General features: G+C 38.7%; 1 protein-coding gene across 1 annotated transcript in view; it reads right to left on the reverse strand.

The window, feature by feature from the left end:
• The window catches only part of PRIM2 (DNA primase subunit 2), a 320,402-nt gene that overhangs the window by 39,969 nt on the left and 260,911 nt on the right, over positions 1–19,522 (reverse strand). The window contains 2 exon segments of the mRNA XM_021691946.2: positions 9,193–9,275; positions 14,714–14,840. Coding sequence (XP_021547621.2) covers positions 9,193–9,275; positions 14,714–14,840 — 210 coding nt within the window.

The following is a 19,522-nucleotide window of genomic DNA, read 5'->3' on the forward strand; positions in this document are numbered from 1 at the left end:
AGCAAAGCACATGCAAACACAGTGTAGAAGCACTGACCATACTGACTCCATCTTTGGCCCACCACCTTGTCCATGTCCACATGATGACCTCCCTTGGCGCTACATGTTCCAGGCCCCTTGGAGGTTAATGTATGCCATGACCAGAATACAGGAAGGCTTATTCTGGTCTTCCCTAAATCTGTTTAGATAACTATTAGAAATAACACAGGTTCTCCCCCTTCCTGACGCACAAGGTCTGTTAAATGTTAGCTATCAAATGAAGTGTATGCAGACACTTTGACCTCACTAGTGCCCTCCAGCATGTTCCCTTGCTCTATAAAATCATAGACTAAGGTCTGGACTTTGAGGAAAACAGATGTGCAGCTGTCCAGATCACTGCCTGTTCAATCCTGTAAGTTACCTTGAATAAAACTCTGTAAACTACATGGCATTGCCTTTGTTTTTCGGTCTCAAAGTGCGTTCTCAGTTTGGGGGATACTTTACAGTCCCCCTTCTACCTTCTAACACACAGTCATTACTATTAAATAAAAACATTAATATTCTCAATAGACATGGTAATTGCCTGTATTTTTAAAAAAGTGATTCTTTCTAATGGCTGAAAATAAGCCTTTAATTCTCTTTTTCTAGATTCCCTATCAAATTTGCTATCAATAGTTCCTAACCTTTCTGATATCCAAAATGCCATTCTTAACCTCTACCATAAGCTACTGACCAGACCTCTTCCTTCACAAGGAAGAGTAAGGCCACTCAATACACTCCACCAACTTCCCTTTGCTCTACGTCTAAGTTCTTCTCTATATTCCCACGTTGGCTGAAAGATATACCTTTTTCAGTCATCAACCTTTTGTGCAAGTATATAGCCTCCTTTCTTCAATAAGGTTTTCACCTGTGTCACTGAGTTCCTATTTGCCTCTTTCTGTACCCCAAGCACACTCTAGCACCCACCTCATGCAAAAATATGCCCACTTGGGCGCCTGGGTGGCTCAGTTGGTTAAGCGACTGCCTTCGGCTCAGGTCGTGATCCTGGAGTCCCAGGATCGAGTCCTGCATCGGGCTCCCTGCTCGGCAGGGAGTCTGCTTCTCCCTCTGACCCTCCTCCCTCTCATGCTCTCTGTCTCTCATTCTCTCTCTCTCAAATAAATAAATAAATAATATCTTTAAAAAAAAAAATATGCCCACTTACTTTTCCAATATTTTTTCAGCACACACCAAGTGCAAACTATGAGAGAATTACTATGAGAGATAAAGTTAAAAAAAAATCCAATCCTCCTTTCAGCAAACTTACAAGTTAGTGGGAACGATGAACAGTTAAATAATTATAATCTTGTGTAAATAGTTTAAGAGCAAGGACATATACAGTATAGTCATCATGTAAAGGAAAGAAAAGTTGGTTCAAAAGAATTATCTTTTAAAAAATATTTTATCAAGATTACCCTCTCTTTTCTTCCCTTGCTACAAACAGGCTCAGGTCTCCTCTAGCCTAAACCATCCCAAGATGCTTAAACGAATGCTCTGACAGATGCTCTGTCATCCCTTTCACTAGCACATTCTTTATAAAGGCCACTTATACTCACTGTCTGCAAATCCAATCCACTGTCTTTTATTCTCTCATATTTTAAGTGAATGTGATCTGGCTTTTGGTTTCCACCACTACATTGACACCTTTCACCAAATCAAAGTTGGGTAACCCACTCAACACCCCCAGTCACCTTTTCTCAGTTCTCCTCTTACACAGTCTCTCTGCTATGAAGGACACATATGGGCCCTCTTCTCAAAATTCTCTGTGACCTGTGTGATACTTCATTTCCCTACTGTATTCCCCTTCTCTCCCTTTTTTGTTCAGTCTTTTCTGATTTCACTTCTCACTGCTGACAAAAGGGAAGCGTTAGCCAAGACTCCATTTAAGACATGGCTTTTGGGGTGCCCGGGTGGCTCAGTCGTTAAGCGTCTGCCTTCGGCTCAGGTCATGATCTCCAGGTCCTGGGATCGAGCCCCGCATCAGGCTCCCTGCTCAGCGGGGAGTCTGCTTCTCCCTCTCCCTCTGCCTCTCCCCACTGCTCCTACTCTCTCTCTCTCTCTCTGTCTCAAATGAATAAATAAAAAAAAAAATTCTTGGGGTGCCTGCGTGGCTCAGTCATTAAGCGTCTGCCTTCAGCTCAGGTCATGATCCCAGGGTCCTGGGATAAATAAATAAATAAAAACTTTAAAAAAAAAAATTCTTTTAAGACATGGCTTTTGACTCCCTACCTCCTCCCTCCATTATTTTGTTCTCCCTTTCTCCCACAAAAAAACTCAATGATAATCACCCTTAAGTAAACTGGGGATTAGAGCGAGAAGGGAAAAAAAAAGCAGAGTGAGAAGGTCTGACTTCAATTCTGGTTCTACCACTGACCTATTAGCTGTGCATCCATGGGCATGTCATATCATATGTGGCTCCATAAAAGAGAATAGCTTTCTAATGTTCCTTCCAACCCCACAGTTCCACATTTCTAACTTGGAAGTAAAACAGATTTCCAGTTCTGACTTCTGTAATGTAGTACAAATCCATATTGTCTGCCATTTAAATACCCCACCCCTAAATTCTACCCCCTGAAACTTTTTTTTTTTTTTAAGATTTTTTATTTATTTATTTGACAGAGAGAGACACAGCAAGAGAGGGAACACAAGCAGGGAGAGTGGGAGAGGGAGAAGCAGGCTTCCTGCCGAGCAGGGAACCCGATGCGGGGCTCGATCCCAGGACCCCGGGATTATGACCCGAGCCGAAGGCAGATGCTTAACAACTGAGCCACCAAGGCGCCCCTACCCCCTGAAACTCTTAACATACTATATATGTTAACTAAATTGAATTTAAATTAAAAAAAGAAAAAGAAAATAAAATTTAAAAATCCCACCTCTAAACCTAATCTCTCAAACCAACTTCTTTTAAGTTGTCTATTAAAGCTTATGTACTGGGGCCTCCATTATCCTAAGCTTGAAATCCTAATAATCTATACATTGACTGCCTTTTATTTTTGCATTCTCTTTTCCTAATTCCCACTCTCCAAACCCCCCCCCACCCAGGCATAATTCAAAGAGTTTATCTTCTGGAGGCTGGAAGGTGGCAGAAGAATAGGAGGACCCTAGGCCCACCTCATATCATGAATACAATAAGATAACTAACGAATCATCCTAAATACCTCAGAAATTGACCGAAGATTGGCAGAACAAACTCTACAACAAAAGGCAGAGAAGAGGTCACATCGAAGAAGGTAGGAAGTGCAGAGACACGATTTGGGAAAGGAGTTGGGAAAGGAGTCACCACTGTGTAGGGAGGGAGGGAGCCGTGGTCGTGGAGAAGAGGAAGAGACAGACTAACACATAGGCGAGCTCACGGGAAAAGGAATCCCTATAGCAATTGGCTTTGAAAGTGAGAGGGGCTGAATTTCTTCAGTTCTTGCATCCAGCAGGGCTTAAAGCCTGGAGTTGGTTTTTTTGTTGTTTTTTTTTTTTAAGGTTTTTTTTTTTATATATTTAAGAGAGAGAATGAGATAGAGAGAGAGAGCATGAGAGGGGGGAGGGTCAGAGGGAGAAGCAGACTCTCCGCTGAGCGGGGAGCCCGATGCAGGACTCGATCCCGGGACTCCAGGATCATGACCTGAGCCGAAGGCAGTCGCTTAACCAACTGAGCCACCCAGGCGCCCTAAAGCCTGGAATTTTAAAGGTCAGCAGGCTGGGCCCTGGGAGAGCTTGGAGGGTACCGGGGTTGCTCTTGGAGAAAAGGCAGGGTAAATAGTCTGGGAACATACAGCCTGGAAACAGCGATCTAAAGAGTGCCTAGGGCAAACAGTGGAGAGATTATTTGCTCGTCTCATCCAGAGAGAGAGCGTTCATGAGACCCCTTTAGGAACAAAGGAACTGGCAGGTGCCATTCCCCTCCCTGGCCCAGCATACACACAGAGCCACCTGTGGGAAGCAGTGCAACACTAACATTTGCTACCTAACCTTATACCAAGCACCGTCCCCCCACACTCTGGTGGAATTGCCCTTCCCACTCCCCTTGCCTCAGTCCCACAACTCAGACCCCCTCCCCCAGAAAGCCAGCCCAAATACCTGTTCATACCACGTCCCCTGACTCAGGAGTTTGGCAGAGCCCCAGTTCTGGCAGCGGTAGCAATAGGTCTCATTTCACAAACAGACCAGAGCACACCTAGTAAAACATGCCAAGACTCAGGTCAGGGACCAAACACTGCTCACAACAGGCAGACAACTGGCTGAAGGATAAAGCAGCCAGGACAAAATAGCAGAGCTCATATAGCATACACTGGAAACACTCCCAGAAGCACCAGGCCTTGGGGAACAGAGGGCACTATAGGACCACTTCTTCATAAGGCCATTAACCACAAAAATAGGAGATGTGGCTGACTTTCATAACACAGAGAAAGAGATAAAGAGACTTAGACAAAATGAGGAGAGAGAAAAACTTATCCCACATAAAAGAACACATAAAAGGCCATCGCCAAAGATCTAAGCAAAAGAGATACAGGTAACACGCCTGCCAGAGAAGTTAAAGTAATGATCTTAGGGATACTCACTGGACTAGAGAAAAGAGTGGAAGACATGAGTGAGACCCTTAACAGAGACAAGGAATAACATAGCAGAGAAAAAGGACACAATACAAGAAATAAGAAACACACCTGATGGAATGAACAGCAGGCGGGAAGAAGCAGAGGAATGAATTAATGACACAGAAGACAGAATAATGGAAAGTAATCAAGGTGAACAAAAGACAGAAAAAAGAATTATATAAAATGAGAACAGACTTAGGGAACTCAGTGACTCCATCGAACATAGTAACATTCATAATATAGGAATCCCAGAAGAAGAAGGACAGAGAGAGAAGGGGGCAGAGAATTTATTTGAAGAGATAATGGCTGAAAACGTTTGTAATCTGGGGAAGGAAAAAAGATATCTAGATCCAGGAGGCACAGAGAACTCTCATCAAAATCAACAAAATCAGGCTGACACCAGACATATTGTAACTAAATTAGCAAATTTTACTGATAAAGAAAAAATTTCAAAAGCAGCAAGACAAAAGAAGACAGTAACTTCCAAGGGAAAATCCGTAAGGCTAGCATATTATTTTTAGCAGAACCATTCCAAGCCAGAAGGGAGTGTCATGGTATATTCAAAGTACTGAATGGGGAAAATATGCAGCCAAAAAGACTCTATCCAGCAAAGCTATCACTCAGAATAGAAGGAGAAAGAGTTTCCCAGACAAACAAAAACTAAAGTAGTTCATGACCACTAAACCAGCTCTGCAAAAAATATTAAAGGGAACACACTGAGTGGAAGAGAGAGACCAGAAGTGATAGTGTAAAGGTAGGAAACACAAAAGCAGTAAAAATGAGTATTTCTGTAAAAAATCAGTTGAGGAACTCACAAAATAATAGAATATAAAATATAACCGCATATACCTAAAAGTGGGAAAGAAAGGAATAAAGAATGGGTTCAAACTTAAACAACAATCAACTTAACATAGACTGCTGCATGCAAAAGAGACTATACACAAACCTAATGGAAACCATACATCATCAGTAAAGAAAAGAAGCACATCATGAAAGGGAGAAGAAAGGATCAGAGAAAATCTTCAGAAACAACCACAAAACAAATAATAAAATGACAATACATATCTATCAATAATTACTTTGAATGTAAATAGACTAAACACTCCAATCAAAAGACACAGGGTGACAGAATGGGTTAAAAACAAAAAAAAGAAGACCCACTATATGTGGCCTACAAGAAACTCATTTTAGACCTAAAGACACCCACATATTGAAAATGAAGGGATAGAGAAACATCTAATGCAAATGGATGTCAAAAGAAAGCTGGAGTATGGGCGCCTGGGTGGCTCAGTTGGTTAAGCATCTGCCTTCGGCTCAATCCCGGGGTCCTGGGATCGAGTCCCACATCAGGCTCCCTGCTCAGGAGCCTGCTTCTCCCTCTGCCTCTGCCTCTCTCTCTGTCTCTCATGAATAAATAAGTAAAATCTTTAAAAAAAAAAAAAAAAAGAAAGAAAGAAAGAAACATGGAGTAGCAATACTTATCCCAGACAAAACAGACTTCAAAACAAAGACTATAACAAAAGACAAAGGGCACTATATATCATAATAAAGGGGACAATCCAACAAGAAGACATAACAATTGTAAATATTTATGTACTCAACATAGGAGCACCCAAATATATTAAACAGTTAATAACAAACATAAAGGAACTAATCGATAATAACACAGTAACAGTAGAGGACTTTAACAACCCACTTATAGTAATGAATAGATCAACTAAACAGAAAACCAACAAGGAAACAATGACTTTGAATGACACACTAGGGGAGATGGATTTAACAGATACAGTCAGAACATTCCATTCTAAAACAGAAGGATACATATTCTTTTCAAGTGCACACTGAACTTTCTCTAGAATAGATCACATGTTAGCCCATGAAACCACTCTCAACAAATTAAAGATGACTGAAGTCTTACCATGCATCTTTTCAGACCACAACACTGCAAACAAGCAACAAAATTAAAAGGCAACCTATGGAATGGGAGTAGATATTTGCAATAATGTATCTGATAAAGGGTTAGTATCCAAAATATATAAAGAACTTATAAAACTCAATACCCCAAAAATGAATAATCCAATTAAAAATGGGCAAAAGACATGAACAGACATTTCTCCAAAGAAAATACACAGATGGCCAAGAGATGCATGGACAGACATTCACATCATCACTTACCATCTGGGAAATGCAAATCAAAACTATAATATCACCTCACATCTGTCAGAATGGCTAAAATCAACAATAGAAGAAACAACATGTGTTGGTAAGGATGTGGAGAAAAGAGAACCCTCTTGCCCTGTAGATGGCATGCAAACTGGTGCAGCTACTTTGGAAAACAGTATGGAGGTTCCTCAAAATGTTATAAAATAGAACTACCCTGTGATCCAGCAATTGCACTACAAGGTATTTAGAAAGAATACAAAATTACAGATTTGAAGGGATACATGCACCCCAGTGTTTACAGCAGCATTATAAACAATAACCAAATTACGGAAAGAGCCCAAATGTCCATCGAATGATGAATGGATAAAGAAGATGTGGTATGTGTGTACGTACACACACACACACACACACACACACACACACACACCCAGTGGAACATTAGTCAGCCATCAAAAAGAATGAAATCTTGCCATTTGCAATGATGTGGATGCAACTAGAGGGTATAATGCTAAGTGAAATAAGTCAGTCGGAGAAAGACAAATACCATATGATCTGACTCATATGTAGAATTTAAGAAAGAAAACAGATAAACATATGGGAAGGGGGAAAAGAAAAAAAGGAGAGAGGGAAACAAGCCATAAGAGACTCATTTAATATTAGAAAACAGAATGAGGATTGATGGAGAGAGGAAGGTGGGGGATGGGCTATTGGGTGATGGGTATTAAGGAGGGCACCTGTTATGATGAGCACCGGGTGTTGTATGTAAGTGAGGAATCACTGAATTCTACTCCAGAAACCAATACTGCACTATATGTTAACTACCTAAAATTTAAATTAAAAAAAAAAAAAAAGGGTTAAAAATAGATCTACCTTATGATCCAGCAATCACACTACTGGTATTTACCCAAAGAATAAAAACACAAATTCAAAAGCATACATGCGCCCCTATGTTCACAGAAGCATTATTTACAATAGCCAAAATACGGAAGCAGCCAAAGTGACCATCGACTAACGAATAAAGATGTGGTATATATACACAATGGAATACTATTCAGCCGTAAGAAAGAATGAAATCTTGCCATTTACAAGGACATGGATGGAGCTAGAATGCATAATACTAAGCAAAGCAAGTCAGAGAACAACAAATACTGTATGATTTTACCATATGTGGAATTTAAGAAACAAAAGAACAAAGAAAAGAAGAGAGACAAACCAAAAAACAGACTCCTAATTCTGGAGAACAAATTGATGGTTACCAGAGGGGAGGGGGGTGATGGGGATTAAGGAGTGCACCTGTTCTGATGAGCACAGGGTAATGTATGGAATTACTGAATCACTATATTGTATATCTGAAATGAATATTGTACCATATGTTAACTAACTAGAATTAAAAACAAAACAAAACAAAACAAAACAAAAGAGTATCTCTTCCAGACAGTGTTCCTTGGCCTCCCCATCTGGTTATAGTTCCTCCTCTTCAGAAAAGCTAAGACATTCTATGTGTACCTCTCTCATTACACTTGGTATGTTTCCCTCCAGATTCTGGTTCTGTAGGAGCAGGATTTATAAGATTCTTTACATCTTAAAACAACACCTTGAGCACTGCCTTACCCAGAGTACCATAAAACTCTTAAGATCTGAACTGAATTAACTAAATTCAATCTAAATTTTGGACACAGTAAAAGACGTAGGGTTTCTAGAGTATTTATTTTAAGAAAAAATAATTAAGGATACATAATGATTTGGATGTTCCAGCTCTAAAACATATATTGTTCTTCTTAAGCTAAGGAAGCCGATGCTCCTCTTGAACTCCTCAAATTCCAAGTCAACTCAAAAGCACATTATAGACAGCAATGCCATAATATTTTTTAAAGCATATTCACTAAATTACTCTTAAATATTCGGTTTTGCATTTGGGTATTTCTTTTTTTTAATCTCAATTATTTACAAGACTATTTTGGCAGATTATTCAACCTAATGAGCTATCATCAGAAGTGCAGAGTTAACACAGCAAGAGGTGATGCCTATCAGAACATTTAGCCACTATATTATCTTCTGCTTTAACCTACATGCGGCACAGAAAACAATTTCCCAAAATAAAATACAATGGCATTAAGTTTCAGCTTCATTAACAAGCTTCAATGCATTCCTCTAAAAATTTATTTTTTTTAAATGTTCCTAATTGAAATAGTAAAACAAACCAAGAGAAAAAGGCTTCCCACTTCCTTTATTACCAAGAAAAGAATGCAGCCCAGCAGACAGAAGAGGTAGAATTTCCAAGGCCTGGAAGCCGGGCAAGTTAAGGCTTTCGCTTCCTCCATGTAGGAGAGAGGGTGTGTGGTGGAGGCCTGACCAACAGTCAGTGAAACTGAGAGTAACGGTGTGACGCCTCCTTACTGAGGACACCCAGCAGAATCTGACCTACCTGCTGTATCCCTCCAGGAGAGATCTTGTAGGACTGCAACTTCTGCTTCAGCAGCTCTGGATCGCTGTGACGGAATGGGCACCCTGACAACAAAAAACAAGCCAGCACACCAACAAGGTTATTTACCTGGGACTTGGTACAATACCACACTCGAGAGACTGTCTAAGCTCCCCTTAATTGTCTAACGGCTTATTAATAAAAAAGTTAATTGCCCATGGGTGGAACTGCTTTCCTCTATCTAAATGTCGACTTAGTGGTATGGTTATCAGGGTACTACAGGCTCAAGAGTTATATAAAATATTACAGCATTCTTGGGCAAAGTTGCCCATTCACTAGGAAGAGGAAACAATTTTAATTATGCTAATTGTTAACAAGCAGAGATCATCACAAAGTAGCTGTGCTTAATCTAAAAACTTTATACAATCTCACATTTTATTCGTATTTTTAAAAATTACATTAAAAGCCTATGAGAAGGAAGATAATGTAAACAAAAAGCAAAATGTACAAACTCTAAGAAATATAAAAATCTCACATCACTTTCAGATGTAAATTTTATGTCTATTTCCCATAGAGTAAAATCCATATAAATTTAGAGGAATCACAGTTAGGAATGAGATGGACAAACAGAAAAATGTTTCATAGGAAACTAACATAATAGACACATGTTATCTCTGTAACACAATAATAAAGATGGACTACTAAAATATTTACATAAATAAGAACGCAGAATTGAAATGTAAAAGCTGTATTACCAGGCCAAAATCTAGAAAAGTTTAGATATTTTAATAAGATGTTGCAATGGTAAATCAAATACCTTATTTTAAAATTTAATATAGGAAGCCAGAGTACTTTTTTTAGGTACACAGATGATGGATCTATAAGTTAATTTGAAACAATTGTGCATTTTTCATGAAATCAATGGGAAATTGGTTGCAGCAAAAATAGAAAAGAGCCTAGATGCCAAACAAATGTGTTTATCAAAAATCGTAACTATAAATAAAAACATCCATGATAATAGTATGGACTCCTACAAATAATAAAATTCACAAAATTCATAGCTTATACTTCATTCATATTAAAACTAATAATTTTTAGTATAAAGAAACATTTTGAGAGGCTGTGTAACACCTGGTTAAGAGTTTGGAGCTAAAATGCTGGTGTTTGAATCTCAGTTTACCACTTACTAAGTGGGAGACCACAGGCAAATTTTGTGTCTTGTTGCTGACTCAGCTTCACTTTCTGTGAGGGAAATAATCACTCACAGAACTCTTGTGAGAATGGAATATAAAGCTCTTACATGCTTCTGGCACACAGTAAACAGTCAACATGTATTAGCTATCATGATGCTCAAAAAAAAAAACCATCCTGATAATGAAATTTCAAAAGATCCCAAAAAGAAAGAAATGAGGCTGCACAAGGAATTCTTGGTTAAGCCCAGAATTGTTAAAGAACACAAAAAAGGAGATGAATTGAATTATCCAAATTACATTTGAAATAATGACCGTATCTATATGAAAAAGGCAACAAAGGGCAAAGCCAAGAAGAAAATGAAGATTGCCAAGGTACTAAAGGTCACAAAAAAGTGTTCTAAAGCTACACTGACAATAAGCAGAACAGAAAAAAACCAGATTACTACTTAGGGAAGCTGGTATTATTTTAACAGCTGACAGAAAGAAAGCAAAACTCAGTAACTCCTGTTTATTTTGTTTCTATCTTCCACATCAGAGAACGTGATCTTCAAAACTAGAAAGGGTTGAAGTAGGTAACTGAAAACAGTGAATGCATACCCAGTTACGTGTTTGACAAGCCTTCCAACATATGTTTGTGGAAGAAATGGATAAACATAGTCTGGAATATAGTTATACACAGATTCATAACTGGTTGAACAACCATTCCAAGGAGTGCTGGTTAGGGACTAAATAGTTTTACAAATAACATAAAACTAAAAGGACAGAGACTTCTGGTTTGCAGTCTGGCACATGAGAGGCTTATACATCATCACTACATCCTAACAAGGAAAAAGCTGAACAAACTGAAAAATCAACAATTCTGCTTAGACTCATCAAAGAAGTAAGATCACAGGGCACACCACTGCCTTCCCCCAAAACTGAAGATAGAGGCAGATACAGAGAATCACAACATACCAGAACAGATATCTCTGGAGGAACCAATGCTGGGGTAGGAAAAACCTAACCTGTAATTGACAAATTTCTGAAGTCTGGACTTCAGAAAGTTGTTCTTCAAAGAGAAGGAAGCTTAACTTCTAGGAGCTCTACCAGGTGCTCATGGTGAATAACAGAGAAATTCTCTTGTGCTTCTGGCATGGGGAGGGGAAAAGCAACCATTTTGATTCTCTAGAGCAATCTGTTCTTAATAAGGCCTGCCCTCAGAACAAACTATTTTACCTGAGCCTAAACTTCTGGGGTTTTATCAGAGCCAACCTACGGGGGGCGGGGGGGGGGGGAGAGCGGGGAGATACAACTCCAGTCTCCCCTAGCCATCTTGTCCTACCTAGGGGGAGGGAATAACTGAGAGTCATGTAGAAGTTCATAGCCCAGGGCCACAGGTTCACTAAAAGACTAATCAGGCCTACAGAACACCACCCTCTCCACCCACCTCCCTATTTACCACCATATTACTAAAGGCCTATTTATTGGAATTCTTTCCACCCAATATGTCATGTCTACCTTTTAAGAAAAAATTACAAGGCTTATCAAAAGGTAAAAAAAAAAGTCTGAAAATACTGAACAAACATCAAAATTAGAGTCAGATACAGCAGGGATATTGGAATTATCAGACTAAGAATTTAAAATATGATTAATGCTAAGGGCTCTAATGGAAAAAACAGACAATGTATAGTCACAGGTAATGTAAGCAGAAAGATGGAAATCCTGAGAATCAAAAAGATATGCTTGGTACCAAAACACTGTAGTGGAAATGAAGAATGTCTTTGATGGGCTTATTAGTAGACATGGCTGAGGGAAGAATCTCTAAGCTTGAGGATACGTCAATAGAAATTTCTAAAATTGAAAAACAAAGAGAAAACAACTAAAGAAAATAAGAACAGAATATCCAAGAACTGTGGGACACTATGAAAGGTGGCAGTGAGAATACCAGAAGAAGAGACAAAGGAAGGAACAGAAGCAATATCGAGGCAAGAGTGACAGAGAATTTTCCCCAAATAAATGTCAGGCACCAAACTACAGATCCAGAAGTCCAAAGAACACCAAGCAGTATAAATGCCCCCCAAAATACAGCTTAGATATACCACATTCATACTTCAGAAAACCAAAAATAAAGAAAAAAATCTTAAAAGAAGTCAGATGTAAAAAATGCTTTACTTACAGAGAAGCAAAGATAACAATTCTATCTAACTTATCATCAGAAACCATGCAAGCAAGAGAGTGGAGTGATTGCTTTTGGAGTGAAATATTTAAAGTGTTGAGAGAAAAAAAAAACCCACAAAAACCTCCACAGATCTAGAATTCTGTACCCTGTGAAATTATCTTCAAAAGACAAGGAGTAATAGACTTTCTCAGACAAACAAGAAATGACATTTGTTGTCAGTGGACCTGTAAGACAAGAAATGTTAAAAGTTGTTCTTCAAAGAGAAGGAAGGTGATATAGGCCAGAAACTCAGATCTACCTAAAGATGAGAACATCAGACGACAAATAAAGGTAAGATAAAAACTTCAGAGCAAGGAAATTTATCAAGGATATTACATAATGACAAAGGGATGCATACTCCAGGAAGATGTAACAGTCTTTAATGTGTTTCCATCTAACAACAGAGCACCAAAATACAAGAGGCAAAACTGGTAGAACTGCAAGAAGAAACTGATGTATCCACTATTTGAGACATCAACACCTCTCAATCAGAAACGGACAGACCCAGCAGGCAGTAAATTAGCAACAATAATCGTAGAATTTAAAAGCACCATCAATTAATTTAATATAATTGGTATCTACAAAGCGGCTCTATCCAGTAACAGCAGATTATACATTCTTCTCAGTTCAGATGCAACAAACCACTCTGGTGCAGGATGATGTTGATGGTGGGGCAGGCTGTGCAAGCATAAGGGCAGAGAGTATGCGAGAAGACTCTCTGGACCCCCTGCTCCATTTTGCTGTGAACCTAAAAGTGCTCTAAAAAATTAAGTTTATTCATTAAAAAAAGGACAGATTAATGTTTCTAATAAATAATATGAGCTTACTGAGTGCGAAGTATATTGTTTTTTAACTGATAGGGTTTAAATTAAAAAATAAACAGAATGGACTGGAATAAATAAGATTCCATTTCATAAGGAATAATATAAAATCCTGCACTTAAGCTAATAAAAATCAACTAAGTAAGTGAGGAGTCCTAGGATCTGGACATTGATAGAGGAGTCCCTGGGAGTTTTACTAGGCCAAACTAAATGTGAGTTAACTGCTTGTGGTGTGGCTGCTAAGAAAAGTAATAGATTTTCTCAACAGAAGTATCTGGTCAATGGTTTTCAGAGTTTAGAAGACAAAAATTATCCAGAGCACTTGCAAATAAATCTGATTTCATAAGTCTGAGGGTGGAGCTTGATAATCTGCATTTCTAGAAGGTACCTTCAGTAAGTGACAAAAGTGATGGGAAGAACTCACTGTGTATACTAGTACTGGCCACCTTTCATCTATTAAGTATGAAAGAAAAGGCATTTTTTTAGTGCTCTGGACACGTGAAGCATCTTCCTTAAAATTCTGTTTGTGATTCTTTGATCTTAATCCCTAACAGCCTTAAAGTATATAATCTTTTAAAAACAAATTCCATTCAAGATGCTAAAAAAACAATTAACATTCTTATACACGTAAAAAAAAAAAAATGCCAAAACAAAAAAAAGTTTCATCACATACTGCAATAAGCTTTAGTAATCTAAAAGATTTACTAATATGGACTATTAAAATCATTCTCTGACATACTAGACAAATGAGGAGCTTGTCAAGGTATGATCAGAGAATTACTTTAGAAAAAAGCCAGTGAACTCAGAAATCCACAAAAAAGTTTAGACTTTTTTTTTTAACCTACAATAACTGAGGTGAATTGATACCACAACTTGCTAAATTCCTCACTTAATCTTCGTTAATCAGATTCTAACAGTGATGAAAATAAAACACACCTTTCTTTGGTAATCTTTTGAAAATTAATGAATCAACTATCCTAAAATTCAAGGTACTCAATTTCAAAAACCTTTGAAGAACCTGTATCAGTCTCCTAATCATGAGAGAAACAGAAAACAGCAGGTGAAGGGGGGAAACAGAACTGAAGAGCCTGGTCCAGCACCATCCGAAGCATAGCTGAATAAATTCTCTCGCTGACCTAGTTCAGTGTAAGACAAATCACTAGAAGAGTAAAGGAGCGCTAGCTTGACACCGATGACTGACATAAGCTACAGGTGATGCGGTGATGCAAAAAGCCATCACGCTGTCTCACTGTTTCCCACAAAGCTCAGGGGTTTCTACACTTCACAAACATATATCCAGTGGAAGCACTTACCATGATAATCCCCATGGCTTGGTGGATTGGTTAGAATAATCTTCATGCAACTGAAAGGCGTATAGTCTGTCCTCTTGCCTTCCTTTCCGAAGCTATGACGGATATTGTAAGAGTAGCCTTTATCAAACTGATTGGAGGAAAAAGAGACAAAGTAAGCCAATACCGTACAATATCGTGTCAGCAGTGCCAGCTAGAATCAGAGTACAAAATGGTATTTTCTAGAATAAATTCAGCATTCATTGGCAGATATACATATCATATACATCATTTGAGTCCTTCATGTATAAATAAATTTTTTTAAAAGTGCAAAACTTATGGGAAACAAATTTCTCAGGTAGAGACAGAGAATGTTTATATATGTTTACAGAGGAGGATAATCCTTTCCTAAGAACAATCAATTCACCCATTTCTTGGTTTGATTCCAGATATTGCGCTGGATATATAGCAGTTTAGTCTCTTCTCTACCCCCTGATCCTAGTACTCTCTGAATTCATCTCTCCTACCTACTCTACTTCTGAAATGCCTCCTAACATAATTAATTCCTTCCTCTGTTTCCTCACTATATAAAGCAAAAAGTAAGCAGATGTTTGATGAATGAACTATTGCAATTGTCTCCCACCTGAAATTCCTGATTCCATGTTTATAAAGCCAGCTAACAGTATAAAAAGGACTTTGAATTGGGTGGGACAGAAAGAAAACAGGAACTAACAACTATTGAAAAGCTCAGAATAGTGGGACTTAGCTGTCCAATACTTTAAGGAAAGTAAGAAAGAGAACCCAGATTAAGAGATAGGAAAATACTGTATTATTTTGGGGGTGAGATTTTTAAATTTGAGGGTATAACTCACATATAATGAAATGCACAGATCTCAAGTCTACAGTTTTGATTTTGACAAGTCATTGTACCTATATAACCCATAACCCCATTAAGAGACAGAACATTTCCATCAACCCAGAGTTCCCTGCGCCCCTTCTCAGTCAACATTCTTCCCCTCCCTACATACTCAGAAGCAATTACTGATGTGATTTTCGTCACCAGAGTTTTAACCATTCTACAACTTTATATAAATGGAATCATACAGTATACAGTGTTTCGTATCTCACTTCCTTCATGACTTTTTAGGTTTTTGAGATTTATGCATGCTATTCATTACACACATTGTCAGCAATCCCTTTTGTTGAACTACAGACCCCAAGAGTTAAAACTAGAAATAGACAAGACCATTTAATTCATGCTCTAAAACCCCATTGTACTTATTTCTTATCACACTTCCTTGAAGGCGTTGACAAAGATGTTTTGCAATGACTGGAACATTCCAACCACCTGGCCAGAAAAGCCAAGAGCAACAGAATGCCTAGAAGACCACACCCCACAAGTCCCCTTCCCTGCCCATGATGGTGCTGAACACATACTGACCCCCACCCATGATCTCATGCTCTCTGCCTGCTTTCTTGCTCCTACCTCCTTGAACCTTTATAAAACTTTATGCATCCATCTCACGAAGAAAATTATTAAGGTTATTAAGACTTGAGCCTGCCACCACCCTGGCTGCTGGCACCCAAAATAAACCCTTCCCCTTCTCTTTTCCAAAACTTTGTCTCTTGAGTTATTGGCTTCTCTCACAATGAGTTTATCCAGGTTTGTTCGGCAACACTGTTGGAAACGCAGCCTGGAACTATGCTTTCCATTTGTCGAGCCCTCTCAGTATTCCCCAGGATGGGGCAGTTGGCCATGGCAGCACACCAGGGCTTACCTGTTCACATCCTGAGTTAGGAGCTATGCTGGATTCATTGGTAACATTATCAGCAGTTTCTTCCTTTTACTGCCGAGTAGTGTTTCACTGTATGAATATACCAGATAGTTGATCTAGTCCTCTCTTGATGGATACCTGGGACCTTCCAGGTTTTGGCTATTACAAATAAAGCTGCCATGAACATTCTTGTAGATGACTTTTGTGGGCGTATGTTTTCATTTCTCTCGAATAAACATATAGGAGTAGAATTGCTGCCAACAGTTTTCCAGAGTGGCCATACTATTTTATACCCCACTAGCAATGCAAGAGAGTTCCATACTCTCCTGAAAGTTTGGTGCTATCTCACTTTTGTTCATTTTAGCCATTCTAATGGGTAGGTAGTGATATCTCACTTTACATTTCCCTGAGACTAACACTAGTGAGCACTTTTTCACATACTTTCTTGGCTGGTGATACGCCTTATTTTGTAAAGTGTCTGTTCAAATCTTTCTCCCATTTAAAAAAACGGATTGTCTTCTTTGTAGGAATTCTTGGTATGTTCTCAACACAGCCCTGCTGTCAGATACAGGTGTTACAAATATTTTCTCACAGCCTGTGCCTTTTCTATGTATTTTCTTGATGTTATCTTCTGATAGGATGAGCAAATGTTTTTATTCTCATGAACCCTAATTTATCAACTTTTTTGATGGTAATGCTCTCACTGTCCTAAGATAGCTTGCAAAGATATTCTCCTACACTGTCCTTTAGAAGCAGTAATGTTTAAGCTTTAAAGTCAGGTCCTGATTCATCTCAAGTTAATTTTTTTGTGTGTAGTGTGAAGTAGGAGTCCAGGCTGTTCTTCTATCCCCTGTAGGGGAGGGAGGATCTTTTTTCTTTTATCTTCCTAGGTTCATGGGCTGGGGCCCACGAATCAAAAGGATAAAAGACATTCACAAGAAAAAAAAAACCAGTTTAATTACGTATGTACATAAGCACACTCCTAGCAGTCTTACAAAGAAATAGGACTTGAGGTAGCCCAAGGACTGAGGTTTACATACCATTTTAGGCTAAACAAAGGAAAAGGGATTCTGGGTGGGAGAGGCAAATTATGAGAAGGTGAGGGGAGAAAACGTAAGGTAAATAAAGGCTGTATTGTTCTGCAGATGAATCTTTTGGGTGATAAGAGTTGTCTAGAGTAGCTCTCTTTCTGGTACAGACATCTTTACAAATGTAAATTTCCCTTAAGAGGGGAAATTTATACTTTATTTTTAGGTGGTTAGGAGGAGGTAAAGTGTTCTTGAATCTGCTGGTTCTCAGTTGCCTTTAGCTCAAAATAATCCTTACATCAAAGTAGCATATTTTGGGGTGGCAGATTCTGGTACCCTTCAACACCATTTGTTGAAGATACTTTCCTTACTAAATTGCTTTGAACAGAAACAGACTCATAAATACAGAGAAACAACTAGTGGATGCCAGAGGAAAGGGAGGTGAGGGCATAGGTGAAATAGGTGAAGGAGATGAAGAGGTACATATTTCCAGTTATAAAATAAATTAAGGCACGGAGATCAAAAATACAGCATAGGGAATACAGTCAATAATACTGTAATAACACTGTATGGTGACAGACTACATTTATCATGGTGAGCATTTCATAATGTATACAATTGTTGAGTAACTATGTTGTATACAGTAAACTAATGTAACATTGTATGTCAACTATACTTCAATTAAAAATAAAAATAAATAAATTGCTTTGGTACCCTTTTCAAATTTGACCATAAATGTGTGGGTCTATTGTTGGACACTGTATTATTCCACTGATCTGTACGTTTATCTTTTTGCCAGTGCACATTGTCTTAATCAGGAAATCTTTAGAGTTAAGTCTCAAATTCAGATAATCTAAGTCCCCTGGCTTTGTTCTTTTTCAATATTATTTTGGCCTTTCTTTGTCCTTGCATTTCCATATAAATTTTAGAATCTGCTTATCAATTTCTATTTTAAAGAAGACCTGCTGGAGTTTTCAGCAATCAGTAGCTTATGGCTTCCTAACTACCTATCTGCTCACAAGCACACAACCAGGAAAACAAATGGCATTCCAACTAAAAGAAAACTTTCAAAATAAGTAACTTTTATTGGTGAAAACAAGAATGTTCAAAGTACCAGTTAAACATCTCTTATGAATACCTTCTGCTTGTTTCATTAATCCTAAACATTAACTATAATCAATCTCTGTGAAAACTTTTAGGTATGAAGTGAATTTAGTTAGATACAAGATTTCTGTATGTTCATCAGAAGACTCTGGGTCAGCTATTCTGTAGAAGTAACAGAAAACTACTCTCTCTACAGGGAAAAAAGCTAACATTTGTTTATTTCACCGCCCTCTTCTTTCCAATTTATTTACTGCCTGCATGTATGTATTTTAAAATGTGGCCCTTCGCCTGGGTGGCTCAGTCGGTTAAGTGACTGCCTTCGGCTCAGGTCATGATCCTGGAGTCCCGGGATCGAGTCCCGCATCGGGCTCCCTGCTCGGCGGGGAGTCTGCTTCTCCCTCTGACCCTCCCCCCTCTCATGTGCTCTCTCTCTCTCTCATTCTCTCTGTCTCAAATAAATAAATAAATAAAAATCTTAAAAAAAATAATAATAAAATGTGGCCCTTACTATAACCCCGCTTTTAGACTCTTCGTGTATTTATTACACAAACTGCTGTCTCTAGTTTTCAACCTAGAAAACTCAAAATATCATACAGAAGGCACCCTGATTGGGAGATGTTTTGTTACCGAAGTTATCTATCAAGCCGCTAACTCAGGAAATAAATGGAGAAGCCCAGGAAATAAATGGAGAAGCCCTGGGGCACTGCTGCAGCCCACTGCTCCATCCCAGGCAATCTCCAGGGGTCTGGGCAAATCAAAAGCAGAGCTGCTGGGCTCAGTCTGCCACCACTGTTGTGGAACAAACTCCAAATAAACTTGTCACAAGAGAAGCCAGTAACTCAAGAGATGAGGATTTGGAAAAGAGAAAGGGAGAGATTTATTTCGGGTGCTGGCAGCTGGGGGAGGTGGCCGGCTCAAGCCTGAAC

This window comes from Neomonachus schauinslandi, chromosome 8 (assembly GCF_002201575.2).
Source record: "Neomonachus schauinslandi chromosome 8, ASM220157v2, whole genome shotgun sequence".
NCBI classification, from domain to species: domain Eukaryota; kingdom Metazoa; phylum Chordata; class Mammalia; order Carnivora; family Phocidae; genus Neomonachus; species Neomonachus schauinslandi.